The 22,067-nt window shown below is 44.2% G+C and overlaps 1 protein-coding gene across 3 annotated transcripts in view; it reads left to right on the top strand.

The window, feature by feature from the left end:
• Window positions 1–22,067, top strand: part of FRMD4A (FERM domain containing 4A) — a 380,907-nt gene that overhangs the window by 150,252 nt on the left and 208,588 nt on the right. The window contains exon 1 of one of the 3 annotated variants that reach the window (XM_062631903.1): window positions 9,934–10,293. The exons of the other annotated variants lie outside the window; for them this stretch is intronic. Within the exon in view, the coding sequence (XP_062487887.1) occupies window positions 10,228–10,293 (66 nt within the window). The 5' untranslated portion in view covers window positions 9,934–10,227. Of the gene's footprint in view, window positions 1–9,933; window positions 10,294–22,067 lie in introns of those variants that run through there. 3 annotated transcript variants of the gene reach the window in all.

The following is a 22,067-nucleotide window of genomic DNA, read 5'->3' as shown; positions in this document are numbered from 1 at the left end:
AAACCAGGAGACAATGAGAAAGAGCCTGAACAGTATTTTCTTCTTTTGAGTTCCTTAGTTTGAAGCCTTTTTTTTTAGCAAATCAAGTCATGCTGAGCACTGATTCATGTTTTTTTAATGCCTCAGAAGTCTGCAGTGTCGTTCTCCTGGTTTGGCATCCTAATTCAAAGTGAAATACACAAAGCCAAAAGGAGTGTGTCAAGGAGTTTCTCTAGCTTTCATCATCTCTTTTTTTTTCCATGAGCAGACTGACTAGCAGTGCACAAAAAGGAATAGAGGTGAGGGCTTGCTAATAAAATGTTAGAGGTTTTTAGTCTTATTTTCAGTGGTATCAAGATAGAGTCTTTATGTATTAGCGAAACATTCAACAACTGTAAACTTGCGTTTAACACACTTATAACAAATCACTGCAGCGTACTTGCAGTGTCCAGCTATTAGGACAAACTAACAGCTATTAATAGATGCTGCCGACAACTGGATACGTACCATAAGAGGAGCTTTATCTTTAACACAAATTAAGGATATGAAGAAGTACAGGAGGATGAGGCGCAAGCTGCCACGGCTCTGCAGACCCTCACGGGTACCTGCCGAGTTCAGGGTCTGCACATCCCTGCCAAAGGTGAGCTGCTGGCACCGGGGTGGAGGTGGGCGATGTGAGATGTGGAGGAGTGGGATGGGGCAGTGATGGGGTAGAGTTTAATTATGGACTTCTGTAGGAGTTTCCCAAAACTGAAATCTTTTGGAGATGGAGGAGGGAGGGGGATAGAGTGGGATGGGGAATTGAGGACCTCTTCCCTGAAAGGTGGAGAACTCTGGGACATCCTCTGGCCAGGTTAAATGAGAGCTTGCTTCACTGCATTATGTGTCTTAAAATTCAGGCTAAAACAGCAAGTGGGAGCCCACAGGGGCTGCTGAGAGTGGTCAGGTTGGAAAAATGTCCTCCCTGATCCCCATCTGCTGTCTTCCTGCTTGTATATGCCTCTGGGGAAATCTCTGCCTCTTTCTGACCATGTGCAGAGCAGTTGCGTAAACAAGAGGGTTAAAATGACTGGAAATCTCCCTGCTCCTTTCCACCTCCCATCACCTCTATGTTTTGTCATGTGCATATTTTAAAGTTTCAGGACATTGCTTCTTCTCAGGTCATCTGATATCCAAAACCCCATGCATCACATAGCAGGAAACACTGCAGATGTTTCTAAATGCCCAGCCTTACTGCAAGTAAATACCTTGTCAGTGCCTGAGGATAATTCCTGTAAGCTGTGCTGGATGTGAGCTGGAGGAGGAAGGAGGCAATGGGATGTGAAGTCTGGTGGGTCAAGCACAGGATATGGTGTCGGTACTTTAAGCTGCATTGGATTCCCCTGTGCCGCCATGTGTCTCAGTGTGAGGAAGTGATAACATGGGCTGAGAGCATCATACCAACCACATCAGGCAGATTAATTCACTTCTGCTTGCAAAATACCTGGGAATCTAAAAGTGTAGCAGAGGGTGTCCCATGTTCACTGTGGAAGACCTGGGCAATAAAATTGTTTGGTAAATACGGTGTGATAGAGAGGGGCTTGGCTGCCCAAAGCCCCTCTTGTATGGACTCCAGCCACATAGGTAGCACAGAGGATGAGGACTGCTGTTTGCATTGCTGGGGCTCCAACCCTCTTGCTCTGCCAGACTTTGTAGAAATACTAATAGAAGAATTACAGTCATGCATCACCAGGGGACCATAAATATCATTTTTAATTAACTGGCTATTCTACAGAGAAGACTTTGTGCAGTACTGCAAGACATGGGAACAAAGTTCAGCCTGTCCCTGTGACAGAGCTCCAAATTTCCCCTGCTCTTTCCCGACCCAATGCCAGCAAACAGATGTGTTCTGTGCCTCCTATTTATGTGCTCCCAAGAAATTAGCACCCCGTTAAGCTACACAATGGAGTGCATTTATTTTTACTTCACTGTGCTGCAGCTTTTCAATGTTAACTCCACGCTATTTCTGATTAGAATCAAATCCTGACTAGCATCAAGAGCTGCTTAAATCAACATCTATGAGGGTCTGAATTTTGTGCAGAAGAGCTTTTGCCTATAGCTTAAGATAAAGCAGCCCTCAAGCTGCAAAGCCCAAAGTTTGATACAGGTCCAAAAGAGAGAGGTCTGAGGAGGAAGATTTAACTTCCTAATACCTGAAGCTGGGACTGTGATTTGTCTGCAGACCCATTTTAAGGCAACAAATAGCTATATTTATATCCCCTGAATGTGCCTATTATTTCAAGATCTCGCCCAAACAAGTGAAAGTGACATGACAAAGCAGCACTGTAGCGAGCCAAAAAAATGTATAAAAGCAATTGGTCCATTATAGATGCAGTCTTGGGCAAGCTCAGTCTATTTTTAGTCATTTGCTGCAGCTGATTTCCTACATCAAGGATAGAAGCTGAAGAGGGATCCCTCCCAGATGCTAAATAATAAGCTCGTGTGGTTCAGTGGCATCTGGGCTTCTCTGAGAGTGTGAGCAGCACAACAGCCTCCCAATGAAATATCACTGCAGAAGCCTTGCCTAAGAGGTCACCTTGAGATATAGGAGATCCATGCTTTAGGAAAGCAAAGGGAGAAGCTGGTGGGACATTGAATTGTGGCAAATAGGATCAGAAAAGGGGAGGGTTTCTTGATAGTATTAGAAGTGTGCTTCTATTGCTGTGATTGGGGTAGGTGAATTGTGTTGCAGAGATTGCTGCCATGAGAGGCAGGTTTGGGTACACAGAGACTAACCAGGCTGGGGGACTCTTGATTCCTCCATGTTCACCATGATCACTGCCCTCTCTCTCCAGCTGAAACAGACAAGACCCATTTGAGCATCACCCACTCAGCTTGCCTGTGCCAAAGACGAAATGTGGGTGGCTTGTTTGGCCCTGGGGGGAAGTCTGGAAGAGAGAAAACTTGAGGTTTCCCCTCCCTTTTCCATAGTGGCCTTTAAAGGAGAGTGTATGTGAGAAGAACAGGAGACAGATGTCTTCTAGCCAAAGGATGGCTTTCAGGACTCTCAGTTGAATTATGAAAATAAAACAATGTCTTGGTTACAGAGAGCTGTGTGAGGCCATCAAGGAAAAAGGGACCACCTATGAGGAGAGAGTAATGCAGTGGGGGCAGTGAACAAAAGTCAGACAGCGGCAGCTGTGCCCAAGAAGATGGGAAGTTGGTTGAATATAGTGACAATAAAATAGAAGTGATAGCCATGAGTTTTAAACTTGAAAGCTGAGTTCTCTACAACACCTGGGACTCTTCAAAGGCAGGATGATTCTATTTTGCTAAGCTCGCTTCATAAAACAAACAGAAACATCCCTGTTAAAGGCTGTGAAAAGGCTGGGGTGAGCCTGGATGCTAAACCTGCCAGGGCAGTGTGACTCCTGTCTCTAAAACACCTCAGGGCTTCTGGCGCTTCCCATCTGGGGACTTCCTTATAAAAACGTTTATCTTGTTGTCGTGTGGAAGAGGAATTTTTCCTCCTCTATGGAGCTATGTCAAACCCACTGCAGGCAAGAGGTCAGGAATGGGACTCCCACACTCATTCTTCATCTGCCCCAGCCTGGCAAGCCTGTCAGCTGCAAGCAATGACTTCTCCGTCCCATTGCCAGCCTGGGGATGGACAGACACATGGGATCTCGCCTGTCCTGGTGAGCAGCCCTCAGATGTGCTGTAGCCTTGCCTGGCAGCGCACTGTGTACCTGCAGGCTTGGCCTATGCCGTTGAGGAGGGGGAGCTGCTCTGGAAGGAGCTGCTCTGAAAGGAAAGCTATGCTCAGCCCCTTTCTCTGCAGATGGGCTCACACATCAGCTTTGCCAGCAGCAGTGTATCTACAGGTCAAAGTACATGCGCCTCCATAGGGTGTCATCACTCTGGGACAAAGGCAAGACTTATAAATAAAAGGAAATAAACACACCCAAATCCCTCCTATAAAAATAAATAAAATTAAAAGAAAACATATCTGCTGTGGGAGAAACAAGTACCTCCTGTTCAGTAGATGGAGCTACAGCTTGATGAGGCCATTGATCAGCAACCAGTGTCACACCACTTCCATGGCTTCGGCATGCACATACCTTCCATGCAAGTCTAGCAGTAGTACCCCAAGGTCTGGTGACTTCACAGAGTCTCTGATGAATATGTCTTTTGGGGGGGTCAAGCACTTCATGGAAAATTTTGTCTTGCAGAGTCTGGAATTGGCTTGGACATTTGGGGAAATTCATTATAAATTTGGGGCAGCTTCTCATATGGGACTGAAATTTAAGGGCAACTGTACCACATCAGAGCAAAGGCTCTTGCAATGTCCCATCTCCAGAAGTGGGTATGAGTGATGCAGAGAGGACAGTGGAAAGCACACATGATACTTCCCTGGATGTTCTCCCACCTTCCACATGTTTTCTGTCTGGAGACCACCCTGTTGGATGTGGCCTTTAGACATCCAGTATCCCTCTATGCATTTATAACCCTGTAATTTTTCCAGTCTTCTTCTGAACCCAGGTAAACTTTTGCATCCTTGCATCCTTTGGCAAGGAGTGCCAACTATCAGCTCTGCTTGAATTGCTTCCTTTGATTTATTCTGAGTGTGGCTCCTGACAGCCTCATTTGATGAACCCTTATTATTGTTCTGTAGATCTCCTTAATTTCTCCTTCAAGCATCTTTCTTTTTCTTTTCCAGACAAAAGACTCCACTTTGCTTAGTTAGTCATTTCTTTATATGAGCCATTTTTCTTACATTTAATCACTTTTATTGCCTTTTCTTGAATCCCGTCCATCGTCTCTGTATCTTTCCTGGAGATAAAGGGATTGAGGATTCAAGATGTAAGTGAACCCAGATTTGCTTCAGTGGTGTATTAATATTCTCTTTGGCTTGACCCATGGTAATTATTAATATTTTATTGGCTTATTCTACCACTACTGAGCAATGAACTGGTATTTCATAGAACTATTATAATCCAAATATCTTATTCCTGAGTGAGCCCAGAGACCATAATTTTATACGTGAAGTTCAGAACATTTTTTCTTCCATGAACATTACCTCACATTTGGCTACATTAAGTTTAATTTGCTCATTTATTGCTCGTTCACTTAGTTTCATTGCATCTTTCTGCAGGCCCTTGTTCTCACTACCCTGAATACCATGGTGTCACCTGCAAACTGTGCTTCCTCACTGCTTGCCACCTTTCCCAGGTTGTCTGTGATTAGGTTGAGTAGTGAATGTTCTCACCCATACACATGGAAAAAGACAAAAAGCCTTCTCCTCATTGCCTTGATTGCACAGATTCAAGGTTTACAGGACTCCTCTGGAGATACTGTGTCATAGCTAGATGCCTGTTGTGTCATAAATCAGATGAAATTGTTGCATTGCAACCTGGAACATAGCTTTGAGGTTGGGCCATAGGTGTTTGATGAAGCATTAGGGTTATTGAATTCACTGGAAAGCTATCATCAAGGCCTTCAACTGACATTGAAAGCTACTGCAGGATGGGGTTGACTTACAGCATCATGAACCAAGGTGAAGGCAGATGGCTGTGCTCTGAGCCAGCTGGAGCCTGCTAAGCTTCACGCTTAGCCCCATACTGAGTGAATTACTGCAGTCCAACCTGGAGGTGTCAGGTTGGTGAGTTCCTGCATCCAGGTTTTTGTAGGGAAAGGAAAGCTGGAGGTAGAAAGAGGGCTTTGGAGGCTGATGTTTCCCTGTGATCCGAGTTTACCAAGAAGATGGGACCTCCCTCTTCACCTTCCTCAAAGAGAACAGCTTCACACTTTGTTGCAGCAGATCTATTATTTGCTCTCAAAAAGAAATAGCATAGAAAAACCTGTGCAGGACATCAAAAAGACTCATATTTGAATCCTCACTCCAATCATTTAAAGCAGAAAAGGTCATAAAATTTCTCTACTAGTTAGGCAGAAACATGGCCCAGCTTGCTGCAGCTGAGTTGCCATTGCCTCTTGAGTTTGTGGCATGGCAAAGGCACTGTCCTAAATGAGTTTTCACACATATTTGTCATACGTGTTTATAATCCACAGTTACTGCAGACTTGACCCCTTGACTAAACCGGTAGAGGTGAGCCAGGCTCCCTTTTCTTGTGGGTTCCATGAGGCCAGCATGCATTTTGCCTCATACAAGAATAATCTGCCTGTTTTCCTCCCCAGACTCCTCAGCTCCCATCTTTGCAAGCTGGGCTGGCCCAAACATAGCATAAGGGACTCATGGCTTAGATCTGCTCTTTAAGCCTTTCTTGTCAGCTTTTGGCTTTATTCACTAAATTTTATGCTCTGTTTTCACACCACTGTCTTTGTAAGCTAGCCCTTCCAGGATGACTTTTTCCTACCATCTCCAGTCACCTTCACCCCTGAAACTCCCCTAAGAGAACAATCCTGGGACCTAGCGTTTTTCCACGTAACATTTCAGCTTTTGAAAAACAGCATGTTTTGCTGAAATCTCATTTTGGAAAAAAATGTTCCAACAGTCTCCATTCCTCAGCTCTCTTCGGCTCTTATTCCCAAATGGTAGAAGAAAACTAGGAAGGAAGTGAGGGGAAAATGTGGGTGTAGGAGAACATCCTGTTCTGCACAAATACCCTGGTGTGTTGTCAGATGGATGCTCTGCTTTAAATAGAAGAGGTCTCATGCTTGCAAAGGCCAAAATAATAAATTCTCAGGAATTAGAAAAGATGTAAGTAATGATTTAATAAAGAAAGTGGACTTACTGCACTGAAGAATCAGATAAGTCAGAACTTGCATTATCACACGTGGTCTCAAGTTCATGTGTACTTATAATGCACATGCATACATGCATACATGTGCAGAGGTTTTGGGAATAATCCCTGGGGAACTCAGTGAAATTCTGTTTCTTGTTTATTGTAGTTGAGAGGCTATTTCTATAAAAGAGGTCATATGGGGTAAGTAAGTTGAAGTGAGAGTTACATGAACGCCAATGGGATAGATTCAGAGGTCCCCAAGCTTCGGTTTATTGAAGAAGTTCTTCTGCTTAGATCTGGTTTTGTGACTCTAATTTCCACTTTTTGCAAGGGGTTGAGTGAAATTACTTTCTGCTCTCTGGTCACCTTTGTTTTTTACCATCAGTATATTTGTACTACAGCCACACCAACTGCTTCAGTTATCACTAGAACAAGGAGAGAATTTTTTCTCATCTTCTGCACATTTTCTGTATTTTAGAACTTTTCATATTGTTCTTTGCTTTGAATCTGAAATTGTATTGCAATTTGAAGGAAAATTTGAAAGAGAAATACCCCATGGCACAAAATACCTTGCAGTCTAAGAGTTAGGAAAATTCCACAGGGCTTATTTCAGCGAAGCGACTTTTTACATCAACAGTATTTTCCCCAAAACTCTGACTATTTCTGAAGACAGTTAATATTGATCAGTGGGAAAATTGCTAAGCTGAATATTGCAACTGCAGGAATTTAAGAGCTGGTATATGTCTTATATCTGTTATTTATTGTTGTGATAATGGAAGTCCAGGCCATGTAAAGCTGAGCCTGAGTGAGAACCCATCAACCCATTCATCCTCCTTGCTGTCGCTGGTGGCACACGTGGTGGTTTTAGTGCCAGGTGTTTCTTGAGCAGGCATCAGGGAAGCCTTTATGTGTTCCCTTGAGCCGTTTGCTTGCGCCTGACACCAGTTTTGAAATGATCTTGAAATTCATCTTTGTAAAGACAAAAATGAGCCTGTGTTGGAGTCAAAAAGGCTGTCACATGGACACTGCATTCTGACCCTGGAAGATGTCTCCTGTTGTTCATTTCTATGGTCAATACAATGCAGCTACTGGGACTGTCAAGGAACACAAGTGACGTGGTTGCCCCATGTTATTACACAGAGGGATCCTACAGAAAAGGATCTTTAATTTCATATTTCAGTACTTAACACATGGCCTTTGTGCAGTCAATAGGGTGGGGGGGGTCAAGGGATCACATGTTTGGTTCCAGTAAAGTTCTTGTTGTGGTCAGACTGGTTGGACAGTGGTATCAGTTAGTTAGAAGCAGACAAACACATGATTCAATCCTGATGGACCTTTGTTGGCTCATACTGTCACAGCCTGAACACTGCTTGCTGTGGACCAGAGATGGGGACCTGCAAAAGGTCAGTCAAGCATCCTTGTACCCAGTCTGCTCTAGTAGAAACTGTAGCTTCCTAGGATCTCTGATCTCTGGCCTCACTGTAAGAGGCCATGTGTACCACAGGAGAGGAAGACTTACCAGCAGGCAGGTCTTCTGCAAATACTTCCTAGAGAGCAGAGCATGTGAAATCCTGTCTGCAGTGGTACCCACATGGCCTCTTACAGTGGTGAGAATGCATGCTAGCTCACTCATCAGAACACTGCATTATGGTTCCTTGAGTTTTGGCCACCTTCAGTGTAATAATCTCCAAATATGTTTCCTCGGGGTTTGATCCACACTCATTAGAAAACCCCTCTACTCAGGGTAGTGAAGGCAGACACTTTTTCAAAGCTTTAATGAAAGGCCAGTAAGTGGATGATGAACAATCTTTCTCCACAGTAGACAAGCTTCCTGTGCTGGTTGTATTTCTGGAGCAGCTAACTTATTATCTGATGCAGGGCCTTGCATGAATGAATGAGAGTTGGTCCATCCGGAAAATGAATTACATGCCCTTCTTTGCTATTGAACCTATCCATCATATCATGTCCCAGATGGTCTATCATGTTGTCTAGTAAAACTCGGCCATCAGAGGCAGATCCTGTTCGGATGCTGATGCTGGGTGTCTGAAAATGTGATTTCAGCTATAACTCTGAGAATGTTTAGTTGGAATTTATGACTAGAAGTCCCTCTAAGCTCCATCAACTCTGTCCATCTCACACCTTTATAAATAATACTGGTCTTCAGTTTCTGAATCCTTTAGGGCAGCCTCGTGTTTTTTTCCACTGCCTGGAATACATCACATGCAAGATTTCACTCAGTTTTCAAACTGTGTGAGTACATATTAAATAAATAGAATGAGTTTGGCTGAATAATGCGGACATCATGGAAGGCAGTTTGGTGAACTTGGCACTGTCTAGGATGCAACAGACTTCACCAGCACCCCTTTATACCAAGACTTTCAGTATTTCTCCTTTTTGTGCCTCAGTTTCCTTTCTATTTGGTTCCCAGCTAGCGTTAACCAAATTCTTTGAAGAATCCTCATTGGGTTTAGCTTCAGTTGGATCGGGTCTATCAATACCTTGCCACTACATGTGGTGCTGTTAGAGCTACAAACAAATAGTGCTATGCAAGAAAAAATGTCACCTTTTCTCCATTGAATTAAGTAGGAGCAGATGTGCAGAGGAACAGCAAACACTTAGGATCATGCTTTAAACTTCCCATAAATGCAATAAAAGGAAGGGTTTAGCCCCAAGAAGTGCTTAGCATCCTGGACAGGGATGCTGCAGAGCTGAAGGGGTTGAGTGGTGGGAAGACATTTCAGAGGGAGTGCCAGGGTGTTTGCAGAGATAAACCCTGTAGGATTATTTGAGGTTATTCCCCTTTGTACATAACCTCAGCAGTCACCACTGTAGTCCAGTGCTTTGGGGAGTGGGTAAGGGAATCTATTAATACACTTAGGAAAAAATTAGTATCCAAACAACTTTTGTTTCCTTGTTTTTTACACGTCTGTGCTCTCCTCTATCACTAGCTACAGTACAGAGCCTGGTATGCTCTGACAAAGAGCTATTGATGGTGTGCTTGTGTGAATTGGCCCAGCACTGGTCACAGCCAACTTCTGTGGGACCTGCTGCCCCTGTTTTACAATACACTCCAGTGTGTTGAGCCATTTGTGAAAGGTCAGAAATGAACAGAGAAATGGACTAGAGTCAAAAACAAGTAGTCCTATAAATATCAGTCATAGTCAAAGGCAGTTTATTCCATCCCTTCCCTCTCTCTCCCTCTGTGTGTGTCTCTCCCTCCCTCTGTTGTGGTTTCCCAGATGTAACTCCATGTTTCTGACTGGGGAGCTCTGAAAGGAAAGCAGCACACGCAGTGCAGCGTCTGCTCCCATCTTGCACACATGGAATGATCCTCAGTCCCGCAAGCAGGACTGACAGCCAGCACGGAGTCCAGGCGTCATCTGGACTCAGATGTTGAGTTCTGATCCCTCGGGTTTTCTTTAGCTGTGAGAAGCTCCTTTGCTACGGTTTGAGAGCCAGCTTTGGCCACAGACGGTTTGGATTGGGGGCTCTTCTCCGTCCGGAGCTAACATTTGACTTCACAATGACTTTAGCAGCTAAATTAGAGGATATTGAAGTGACGCTGGAGCACCTACTAATGGATGTGTTCGTAAGTAAGCTACAATTTCTTATTTAAAGTGAGATGCTAATAATCTACAAGGCAGAGTACAAACTTAATGGTGTATCCAAGTGTTGCATTGACTTAATTCCTTTACATCTCCTGTTAAAACTGTGTGTCCAGCACTACCAATGTGTTCTAGTATAGCTAAGGCATCTACTGCAAGTGGCAATATGAAAAACTGGAACAGTGTGATTCCAGGGCAACATACATTCTACACTGGCTTTGTGTATCATCTATAATTACTTTTAAGTATTTTAAAGGAGGAGAAATTTGGTCATTTTGAGAAATAACTTTGTCAAAGAAGTGCATTGACAGAGATTTAAACTGCATTGCTTAGCATCAAGAGTCCTTGGCTTTAGGACTTTGACATTCGTTAGATTACAGTCTTTTACCGCTTTGACTTCTGGGTTAGTTTTGTAAGAGATAGAGGAACAAAAAAAAACTATTCATGTTTTCAATAAAATCAGGTTTATTCCTCCTAGATATATCAAACACTGTGTTAATCTGTAATTGCTTCCTTCAAATCATCAAAGCTCAGTGAAGCAACATACGATTTGCTTCTGCACATCTGAGATATGAATCAGTCTCATCATCTCTATTTAAAAGTTTCTTAAAAATATCAAAACATTTCAAAACATACTCCTGCTTTTTCCAGCATAACTGGATGGGTTTTGCCTAAAGGTCAGAGATATCCATGTTTGGGAAGTTTTTTGGGTGGTGCGGGGAAGACAATGAGGGATTGCCAGATCATTTATCTTCTTCAAAGAAAAAGCCATGTCAAGGTGATTTGCACTGTCTGAATTCAGGCTATAGGAAATAAGATGGCAAGTGCCATTCTCAATTTTCAAGAGAGATTTTGGCATCTCTTAAATAAAATGCTTTGAATTTCAGGGTCTAGTGATGAGGAATCTTAGACATCAACCACAAAAGTCAAAAACAGGAGATCTTGCCAGCTTCCTAGCCTGTGGTCCAGTTCCTTAGGTGTCCATCTGTGCTGTGAAATGGATTCAAGTCTCCCTGCAATGACATCTTTCCTCAGCATTTTGGGGAGTGTCCTGTCGCCTTTCCCACAGGTTGTTAAGATAAGGGATAGAGGAAAACAGTTGGAGGCTGCTCTATCAAAGCCTCTATTTAAGGAATGAAATGTTGAAATAATTTTTGGGTTGTGAGATTTGAACAAACCTAATGATTATTTGTCACACTGGGTTCAGCTCCTTTCCCTGCCTCTGAGTACCATGAGCACTAGAGAAGCTTCCTAAGGGTTTAAATCCCCATGAGAAGCAAAGATGCAACATCTGCATCTCATGACCACAGCACGCTGTGAAGGTTACTCGGCGTGGGAAGAGACCAGTGCTTTCTTTGGACTATTTGCAGTTGCTGTAGGATAAACTTGGCACCACAATCTCTCTTGGTATGTTTGTAGCTTAGCATCATTTCACTGAGCTGAGTGCTTGACACCTGGGAGACTAAAAGCTCCCATGTGCAGGTGTCATTAACAGTCAGTCATTAAAGGCATTTAGTTGCAGGGTAGCTCCAAGCAGTATCTCTGAGACTGCCAAGATCTAGAAAGCCAGGGTTGACTGATTTGATTGAGGCTGAAGAGTCCTACTTGTGTCTGATTGTGTTTGAAGGGCATGAAAAGTCTCTTGCCCTGCTGGGAACCACCCAGCCCTGTAAGACAGGCCATAGCACAGCATTTCTTCTTGGCTCTTTGTGTCCCACAGTGAGCAGTGGTTTGGAGCTGTGTCTAAGCTTTGTCTAATCTTATGTCCACCCCTTGATTCCATTCCAAGTGTCTTTTTCATGGCTTTTGCATTTGGGTTGGGGTGGTTTTTGCAGAGTGGGACAGTAGACAGAATAAATATGTCCTAACTCTCTAGAGGTTCTGGTGACTTCAGTTTCTTAAACCAATGGAGCTGTTCTCAGGTTGTGTTTGGAACTGGCCCCTCAAATGTGTGATTCCAGAAACCCAGCTGGAACATTGCAATCACAGCTGAAACTGTGGTGCAGGGACATGTCAATGCAGTGCCATGCTGTGCCATGCTGGAGCCCCATCTGGCTCTCAAGAGCTGGTGTGTCTGTGCAGCATTGTGCACAGGCACACTGTAATAGTGTCACTGCTTCACCCTTTTGTCCCTCTGCAGAGCCTGGGACTCTAAGACTGGGTAGCATGTCCAGGCTTCATGTCTCGCTTTGACCATCAAGGACTGTGAATCTAAATTAGGCTCTATGCAAATAAGTCTTTCCTGATGAGCAAATGTGTTTTCAGCAAAGTGGGCTCTTCTGAACACTGCCTAGGAATTATGGCAGGAAGAATTTTGGATAATCTAGCCCAAATATTCCAAATGCAGAATCCTTTTGTCTGACACTATCAGGCACGATGTTCAGGCTTTACTCATCACCTTGCCTTGTGGCTATGTTTGATCTTAAACCACCTCCCCATTAAGTAATGCTGAAAATAATCTCTCCTACTGGATACAGAAAAGTAAACATGAAATTCAGTATGAAGGAAGGGTAAAATATAAATCTCTGGCTGTTACAGATCATTCTAGCAGCAAGGTTCATCTGAGGTCATTAATCCATTACCAAGTGTTTTGTTGTTACCAGCCAACCTTGTACTTGGGTGAAAAGCATGGGACCAGACCAGCAGGGCTGAATGGGGGCTGCCAGGTAACAGGACTCGTATGGGAACGATCTCGGTCTGTTCCGTGCCATGCATCTTCATCCAGGTCACGATTATTGCTGAAGGAGTGAAGCCATCTGTCACCATAATGCTCCCCTTCCAGTTCTTCGGTGCCCTTCACTGCTCTAAACCAGGTGATTACCTATAAACTTTGGAAACTGTGGTCTATGGAGCCTTGACTTGTCTTCTTCTTCCTTTGAAGAAGCCTAGTTTTAATGCTTCTTGGACTGGAGGGACAGTAACTCATTCCCAGACCAGTGGACCCTGACAAAGCCCACTTCAACAGGTTGTAGCCAGCCAGCAAGCCCATTCTTTTACATTGTAGAAAGGTTATAGTAGACAGCACATGAGAAGTAACCACCAGTTTCTAAAAGAAACTGAGACCTAGCTCAGCTCAGGCTAATCCAGGAATGAAGACTGAAGAAAGACTATGGGATTGTGCCATTTCTAATAGTTTTATAGCTAAGCTGTCCTGCAGGAACTCACCTGGAGTGTGTTCAGCAGAGTTTCACAGGGATGATGGCAAGCCTTGACAGCAAGTGTGTTTAACATGTCCTTTGGAAAGCTAATCTTACACCAGAACACTCTTTAACAGACCAGAGAATCACATCTACATGGCATGAACTGCCACTTCCTTCCAGGACATGGTGTACGCACGGTGTTGTCATCCTGCTATCGGAGAAGCAGCTGTTGCTGCACTGACACTTCCTTTCCCCCATTACCAAAGGGCATTGGAAAGCTTTGCTGGGCTCTACAAGGAGAGATAAAAGGGAGGCCTCCAATGTGACATTTCATAATTAGCTGTCATCACCGACGGGCTGCCACGGAGTTGCTTGATGAGCAGGGACTTGGCTGCCTCGAGGCATCTGGACAGGGATACAGGGGACAAAGCAGGGAGGCAGCACAGGGACAAGCTCAGCAGGTCCCTCAGCTCTGCTAAGGGGAAAAGGAAGTCCGGATAAGAAACACGTGCTCTGAATCCTTGTTTTTCTGCTTGCAAAAAGCATCCCTGAGCCAAAGCCTCCTTGCCTCCAGACACGCTAATTATTCTTGTGCTGTCTGTGAAAGGAAGCCTTTGAGGTACACTTCAGGACCAACCTCACTGCCGTCCAAGCCTTGCCTTTGGCACAGCTAGAGTGAGCCTCATGATACACCATGTCTAGCATTCCTGGGGCATATTGCATGGGATGTATGGGAGGGTTTGAGAGTGAGGTAGGCTGCAAGGCATGTCCCACTGAGGGATGCTTTTCCTTGCATTAGGGATGTGGTTTTAAATGTGGAAGAAACAGACTCTCAAGCAAAGAGGCAAAAGGATTATAATCTTAGTGGAAAAGTGGGCCTGAAGTAATCAAGCACCAGCTGACTTCAAAAAAGGTACTGATTTCTGCAGGCAGGAGTGATGGATCTGTAGTGGTATCCCAAGAGAGAAAGAGAGACCTAGATGAAGTCTTTAAACCATGAACACTATATCCCAGGCCCACTCCAAATAACACCTGGGAAACAACAAGCAATTTATCTACAGGGGTTTGTGGGGTCTTAGACACCATCCAACACAACCAAGCCTGCCAAATCCACAGTACACTCCATTGCTGCTTCTACATTCCTGCAGACAAGTATTTCCACAGCAGGCTCCTCATCCTTCCTTTCACCACATTGCACAGATAAATTTATACATATGCATGTATGTGTGTGTATATATATAGAAAACATATAATATATATGATTTTTAAAATATTATTTTTAAAGTATGTGTATATACATATATATATACATACATATACATATGCATATACGAGACTATCTGATGAAAGTTACATTCATGAGGGCTTCCTGGCATGAGGAGGGGCTGTGGTTGCTTCGCCCTGGGTGGGTTTAGCAGTCCAGATTTGCTATGGTCCAGCCATCCCCATCACCCTGAGAAACAGCTGCTCTTCTCCCTCCCCATGTTGTCAAGTCCTGGCAGAGTTAATACCAAAATAGCAAGGACATGAAACTTAATCTCTGTTGCTAATACTATAACAGTCAGAGGAAGTCAGAGGAAATTACCTGGGATGCTGCAAGTATTCTGGCTCATTCTTCTGCCAGCATTCTTCATACCAGGAATTAAGGTCTGAGTCAAACTCCCATATTCAGCCAGACATAAAGCTGGATATTTGAAGGAATAGAAATCCAACCCTAACACTAAAGAGTTCAAAATGAGAGCCAGGTCCCTTGGGCTTTGGTGACAAAGGAGTCCAGACTCCCTAGGAGATCTTGGCAATGGGGATAGCACCATGAGGTGGACAAAGCCACCATGTCCTAATAAGGGTCTGGAGTGGTGGCTACTAATGTCCACATGTTCCAGCTCCTAAAACCAAACTGCAAATACAGGGGCATTATACAGCTCTTATTAATAATAGAAAAATATCAGCAAAAGCAGCGGTGATCTCCTGGGGCATTAAGCCATTTGAGCAGCACTCTCCTCTATCTTCCCACTTAAGAAGGAATAGAAATCTGAGCCCTGAAATCCAACTTTTCTGATTCTTTCTCTACAGATTATAATACTCTGCCACAATCACAGAATAATCCAACCATCAATGTGTGGGGCACAGATCTCCAGTGCCAAGGATGAAGAGTGCTTTGGATCTAGTCTTAGCAGGCTCTGGCATAGATGGGCTTTATATTTGTCCATTTTTGGGGCACTTACTTACTTACACCATTAACCTTTTTATTTTCTTATGCCATCAACACTGGTAAACAGTAGCCGTTCTCATAAGTGAATCTGCAGAAAGGAGGGGTGCAGAAAGGTGGATGTGATGAACTTGCTTCAACCACCATTGCACAGCGAGCGGTGCACGCAGCAGTCTCCATCCCTGCCATAATAAAACAAACATTCTTGCAGTTACTATCAACTCCTGGAGTCTGTGTTACATTTTTCTTAATAACCATTGCAATAATCAGACATTATCAACATGTAAAGAGATCCATTAACCTCTCTAGTGGCAATAAATTGTGTGGCTTTGCCAGGCTGCCAGGACTTGTTAATGGAAAAGCAAGCAGCAAGTTCATGCTTGGAGCAGTCACAAATCATGCATAATGCAAAAACATGGGTGCTAACCTCACCCTCTGCAGCGTAATGGGTAATCCCATGTGTTTATTTATCAGTGAAATCAGTTCTTTGAAGCAGCTCTTAATAAGTTTCTCTGTGGCAACAGCAGCATCCTCCAGTTTATGCTCAGCATCCAGTTTGCAAGTGATTTAAAGCTTCATCCTCCACCACTGGTGTCAGCCTGAGTTTTGCCAGGTAAGCAGAAACAGGCCCTTTGACCTGCCCTAAAAACTGAGGTTGCTCAGCATGATTGTGCCATTAAAGAGATCCAAACAGGTAGCTGTTTGTCAGGTTTTGTTTCAGCACTTCTGAAAATGAGAAAATGAAAGCTATTTGGAACTGGGTGATCTTGCGGTCCTTTCCAACCCCAAAAATTCTGTGATTCTATGTACCAAGTCTTTCCAATGAATGACCTGCTGATGATGCCTCAGGCATCAGCTGACATTAGGAACATACAGGCAAATGCAAGAACAGAGCAAGTACATAGTCAGAGTCCCCACAGTTATCTTCCAACCACAAGTTGTTTGCATTCAGGGGTTTCGTGACCCAGAATTGGTGTCTTTGAATTTAGCAGCTCACAGTAGATGTTCTTTCATTAATTTGTTGAGTCATTGTTTGAACCCACCCCAGGGACACAAGTTTCCAGGCACAGCTGCCATGAAGAGTCCTGGAGCAGAAGAAAAGCCATAGTGTTGTGCTGCAGCCCTGCATTCAGTGCCATCAACTGCAGATAACTCCTTGCTCCCATGAGAGTCGGGTCATGCTGTTGACCCTCAGAAAGCCTCTGTGGAACAGAAGAGCTTTGTGGAGCATTTTAGGCTTGCTCTCCCATGCTGAACAATGCACAGAAAGTAGATGGTGAAAATGAAGAGCTGAGAGTACTAATGCCAACAGGGATGTTATAACAAGGACAAGGTAAAGAAGTACAGCTACCAAGGGACACAGCAGAACTTCTGATAGCTGGAGAGGAAGGGCAAGAGTGGCCGGTTATCAAGCTTATTTTATAATCAGTGTGGAGACATAGACACTTTCAGGTATCATTTACCCCCCAGTAAAGTAGGCAGCTGAAGCACATCTCATTTCTCAAACCTTCCAAGTGCCCATTTCTCTTCATTGATGACAAAAGGAGTCCGGATGACAAGCTCACACAAAAGGAACCAAAGTTTGGAGAGGCAAATGCCACTCCAGATGTCTCCTACAAAGGCAGTAGGGTGATACTACAGTTCAGCAGACACAGGAGAGCTAAAGGAATAAAATAAAGACTGATAGGAATTACAGGGAGAGACTCCAAGGCTGAAGATCCAGAGTCAGACACACTTTTCACTTTTCTCAATCTGTCCATATAAATCCATAAGAACATAACCAAATTGGGTTTGTATTTTGCCAGTGTTAGCAGTTTCAACTGTGCAAATGCAGTTTTCTTCCCACTCATAGGAAAGCCATCATTATTGCATGCCTGTGAAACCTCAACTGCAAAACAAAATTTGCCTGAAAAGCTCTTTACCAGGTCTGGCAAGGCTTAAAAACCCTCCTAACATCTCTCAGGGGTCTTCTACTTCCCTCCTTTCTTTAGGGACATGTTGGCCTCTCTTCTATTCATGTGTCTTTCTCTTAGGGCAACATAAACTCTCTCCTTCCCTCACATAGACGCATATGCTTTCCCACTAGATATTAAAATTAATCAAAGCAAAGCATAACAGGGATGAAGTTTTAAAAGGGAGAACATTACACAGAACAAAGAAGCATTTATCTTCCCAGTGTTTGACATAGTCCATATGTCACATATCCTGTTTAAGGCTTAAGGCTGAGTACCTTCCATGCCATGCTGAGCAAACCTTTTCTTCAGGAACTGAAGCCAATCAGCAGTGCTAAGCACTACACAGGAACAGCCCACTCACGTTGTAGACTTGATACTGAGATGCACCAAGTATTTGAGTGCTTCTTGCAGTCACAGGGATTAGACTTTAGACCAGAGCCCTGATGGAAATAGTGCGCAGTCATACCCCAGCTGACTGCATGACTGCTATTGTATGCATCACATCCAGCCTCCACTACACATCCACTATGTGGGAATGTGGTGCTGTTGCCAAATATCTCCTCTTTTGTTTATATAAGCCCTGGAAGTCAGAGGTGGCCTCTGTGATCCCTTCATGATGTTTACAGGGGCGTCTCCAGGGCAATGGGGTCAGGCGAGTTCCCTCCCTCATTAATTACTGTCTCCCCAAGCTATGTGGGAAAAGAGGAGACCTACCAGCACACTAAAACACAAGGGAAATGTTGTTCCATATAGCAAAGGCCCTAGTTGCTATCTGCTGCTGTTCTTCTGGGCAGGGTTTTCCAGGAGCCTGTCTGCCTGAATGCACGGAGGCTTGGATGCTTTCTGCAGCAAGGACCATACACGGGATGGAGGGTGAGTGGGACAACTGGAGGCTGTATCTGCAGAGTCTGCTTGGTGGCAGTAGGGGAAAAGGAAGTTGCTCTGTCCTCTTTCCTGAAGATATTTTCTGGCATGTCTAGATCTGTATCATGACTTTCATCTACGTTCGTACCATGACTTTCACTAGAGGCTGTGCCAAGAACTTGCTGGCTTGGTGGACATACCAGCTGATGGGTCTTTGCAATTGGCTGGGTGCAGGCTTAGCAGCAAACCCAAGGCTGAGTACAAAAAGCAACAGATGAACAGCTATGTGAATATTTCATAGAATCACAGAATGGTTTGGGTTGGAAAGGATCTTAGAGGTTGTCTTGTTCTAACCCCCTGCCATGGGCAGGGAACACCTTCCACTAGAGCAGGTTGCTCCAAGCTCTGTCCAACCTGGCCTTGAACACTGCCAGGGATGCAGCAGCCACAGCTTCTCCAGGCAACCTCTGCCAGTGTCTCAGCACCCTAATGTCTTCCTAATGTCTAAACTCAATCTCCACTCCATCAGGTTAAAACCATTCCCCTTTGTCATGTCAGTAAAGGCCCTTGTCAAAAGCCCATCTCCAGATTTCTTGTCAGCCCCTTTAGGCACTGGAGCTGCTCTAAGGTCTCACCTTAAGGAGCCTTCTCTTCTCCAGGCTGAACCAACCCAGCTCTTTCAGCCTGGCTCCAGAGCAGAGCTGCTCCAGCCCTCACAGCGTCTTTGTGGCCTCCTCTGGACTCTCTCAAGCAGGTCCACATCCCTCCTGCGTTGTCAGCCCCAGAGCTGAATGCAGGACTGCAGGTGGAGTAGCAGTGAATGGGGAAATTTATGAATGTGTAACATTACATTCTGAGTTGACCTACAGCAGTCTGCATCAGATATGAATTTCTCCGAGTCCAGAAGTGCTTGATCCTGGTTTTCTGTTTAGGCTTATGCTACTCAGACCTACTAACATGTCTGTGAACTGCAGGTGGTTAGACAAACACTGCAAAGTCATCACAGGAGCCTAAATTCCCAATTGACTTCATCAGTACAAGTGATGGACATGCTTCACATGCCTCCAAACACCACACTGATGCCTGCATAATGCAGAGCATCAAAACAGAGTAAAACAAAGCAAGAACCCCTGATCAAGTGTTGGGCTGACGTTCATATTCAGCCTGGACTGCTGCACCCAGCAAAGGCACTCACATGCGCTTCTTGCCCAGAGGAGACAGGGAGGTGGCAGTCTCCATGGCCCCCAGATGTGACATAGCCTTGTCACATATAGAGAAGCCCCTGGGCTTTCTGTGGCTGGGGACCATGAATGATCACTCTCACCCAAGCAAGCTGCTGGGTTATTGCCAGCTCTGATGGAAAAGGCTTGTACAAGAATGGAACTCCACTCCATGTGTTTTCCCCATCCCTCCCCAGGCTACACTGATCATAACATCTCTTTGTAAAACAACATGTAAGACTGGAAAATTGTTTGGTTTTGTTTTTACTTTAAGGCAAGCTAGATCTGCAATGACAACCTGTGCTTACCTTTTACTCCCAACAAGGCAGTTTCCTTTACAGTCTGATTCTGGGTACAATAAAACATAAGTTAAGTCACTGTAGGGACTGCAATCCAAAAGCACTGGCCTGTTCTCCTTGTCTTCCTATTGCTTTGCCATACCCTAACAAATCAGCTAGGGAGGATTTCTTACAGTGGAAAGTAAGAAATTGCACCAAGATTAATAGGAGCTGTTAAAGAGCTCAACTGCAAGTGGTTTACTTACCAGGACTCCAGGGAAGAATTTGGCTTTGCTATTGATTGAAACCATAGATATCATCCAAGATGGAAAATACTGTCAGGAGCTGCAAGTTATCCTTGTTCTCCTCTCATTGTGTTTCCATACTCATGGAGTACAGAACTTGAGTTTTTCTGGGTGACTTTTCAGTTTTACAAAATCATGTCTTATTTATAGCTCAGAAGGATACCACATGCCACATTGCAGTCTGAGCCACTGGTGTCACCGGTTTCCAGTCACTGATCTCCGCTGGGCATACGCTGACTTGAAACTTGACTCCTCCATTGCAAATATAAGACACAGTTTCCAGCAGTAAATGATTTCTTTCTCTTTTTCATTAAAGACCAGAAAAGAAATTCTAGTCTAAATAGCAATCTATTGGAATGTACTTTCTTCTGATGCATTGTTACCGCAAACCACTGTTCCTGGCAGCCTGCTATTAGTACTGAAAAGCATCCCTTGCTTTAAAGAGTTTTGTCTTTCAGCAGTTAGTAAATACGGTATGACTCTTTTGAGGGTCTGTGATGGAGAGGCCAAGATGTTCCCTTAGAGTAGTTTGACTTTTATTTCCTACTGTGCTCTTTGGTCGGAGTCTGCCTCTGCAGACAATGAGTTGAATGAAGCCTCAGTGATGAGTCTGTTCATCTTAATCTGCATCTGCAGTCAGCTACACAATACAGGGGGCTCTCCATAGGGAAATTCAGAATTTGATGGGCTGAAGTACCCTTGGTCGTGCCTACATCTGGCACAAACACCTAAACTTCTCTGGGAGCAACTAGAGAGACTTTCATGAGAGCATGATTTGCACTGCCTACCCTATAGGCAATTTGTCAAATAAACCCTAATAGATTGCCCCTTACACTTGCCCACCAGTGTGCCTTGAGCAACTCTAAAAATTAGAAAACAACATCTTATACTTCAGGATGGTTTTCACAGTTCTGATGATTACAATTTGGCTTTCTGTCCCCGGGTTCATACCTCCTGTAGTGCTTCACACTGGTACCACTAGACTGTCCGTCTCTGATCCCATAGCTTGACTGCTTGTAGACACAGGTGGAGATGTGTGTTATGGCTCTTTGTCCCCTCTAGTGGATGAAGTCCTACCTACAAGGCTGGACTTGTATTCTATGAGCTGGACCTGCAGAAGACCTTGCTTGCAGGAATATGGGAAAGGGCTCTGGCATTTTCCCACCCCAAGGCTTCCGATCGGGTGAGCAGGGAGATCTTTGCTACTCTGCTCTCGTGTGAAGCACTCACCTCTGAGGTCGTGACTCAGACATGACGCAGTTCTTATTCAAGCACAGCTCCCAGCAAGGCAGGCTGTGCCCGCCTTCACCCTCCTTCTCCACCAGTAAATCCCCAGTGGCACTGCTCATATAGGTGAGGGTTCCCCGTGGAAATGCCAGCTTGAGAAACAGGTAGGCAAGCTGTGAGATGGCAGGGGTGCATTAGCAATTGTAAAAAAACCCTGCAAGAAGCACAGACCCTAACTGCACCTATTCCACATAAAGAACCTATATAGCTCAGTCATGCTTAAGATATTTCCATCTTTTCCTGCCTCTCTCACTCTCTTTGGCAAGAGACATATGGAACTAATTATGAACAAAGGCCGATTGTTTTAATATTTAGAGTTTTCCACATCAAGCTGCTGGGTTTTTTTCTTTGGCTGGTTTTAATGCATGTTCATATGCTGAGCAGATACAGAGTTTTTCTTCTTTATTTGAAACGGCTGCTTTAATGTCATGTCCTTAACACCTTCATCCTGGCTTTTGGACTAGGATCAAAACAAAACATTTTTGGTTCTGCATTAAAAT

The sequence above is a fragment of the Pezoporus occidentalis genome, unplaced genomic scaffold (assembly GCF_034315485.1).
Source record: "Pezoporus occidentalis ecotype Australia unplaced genomic scaffold, CSIRO_AGI_Poc_V1 ctg38, whole genome shotgun sequence".
NCBI lineage: Eukaryota > Metazoa > Chordata > Aves > Psittaciformes > Psittacidae > Pezoporus > Pezoporus occidentalis.
This window is presented reverse-complemented; position numbering and strand designations above follow the sequence as displayed.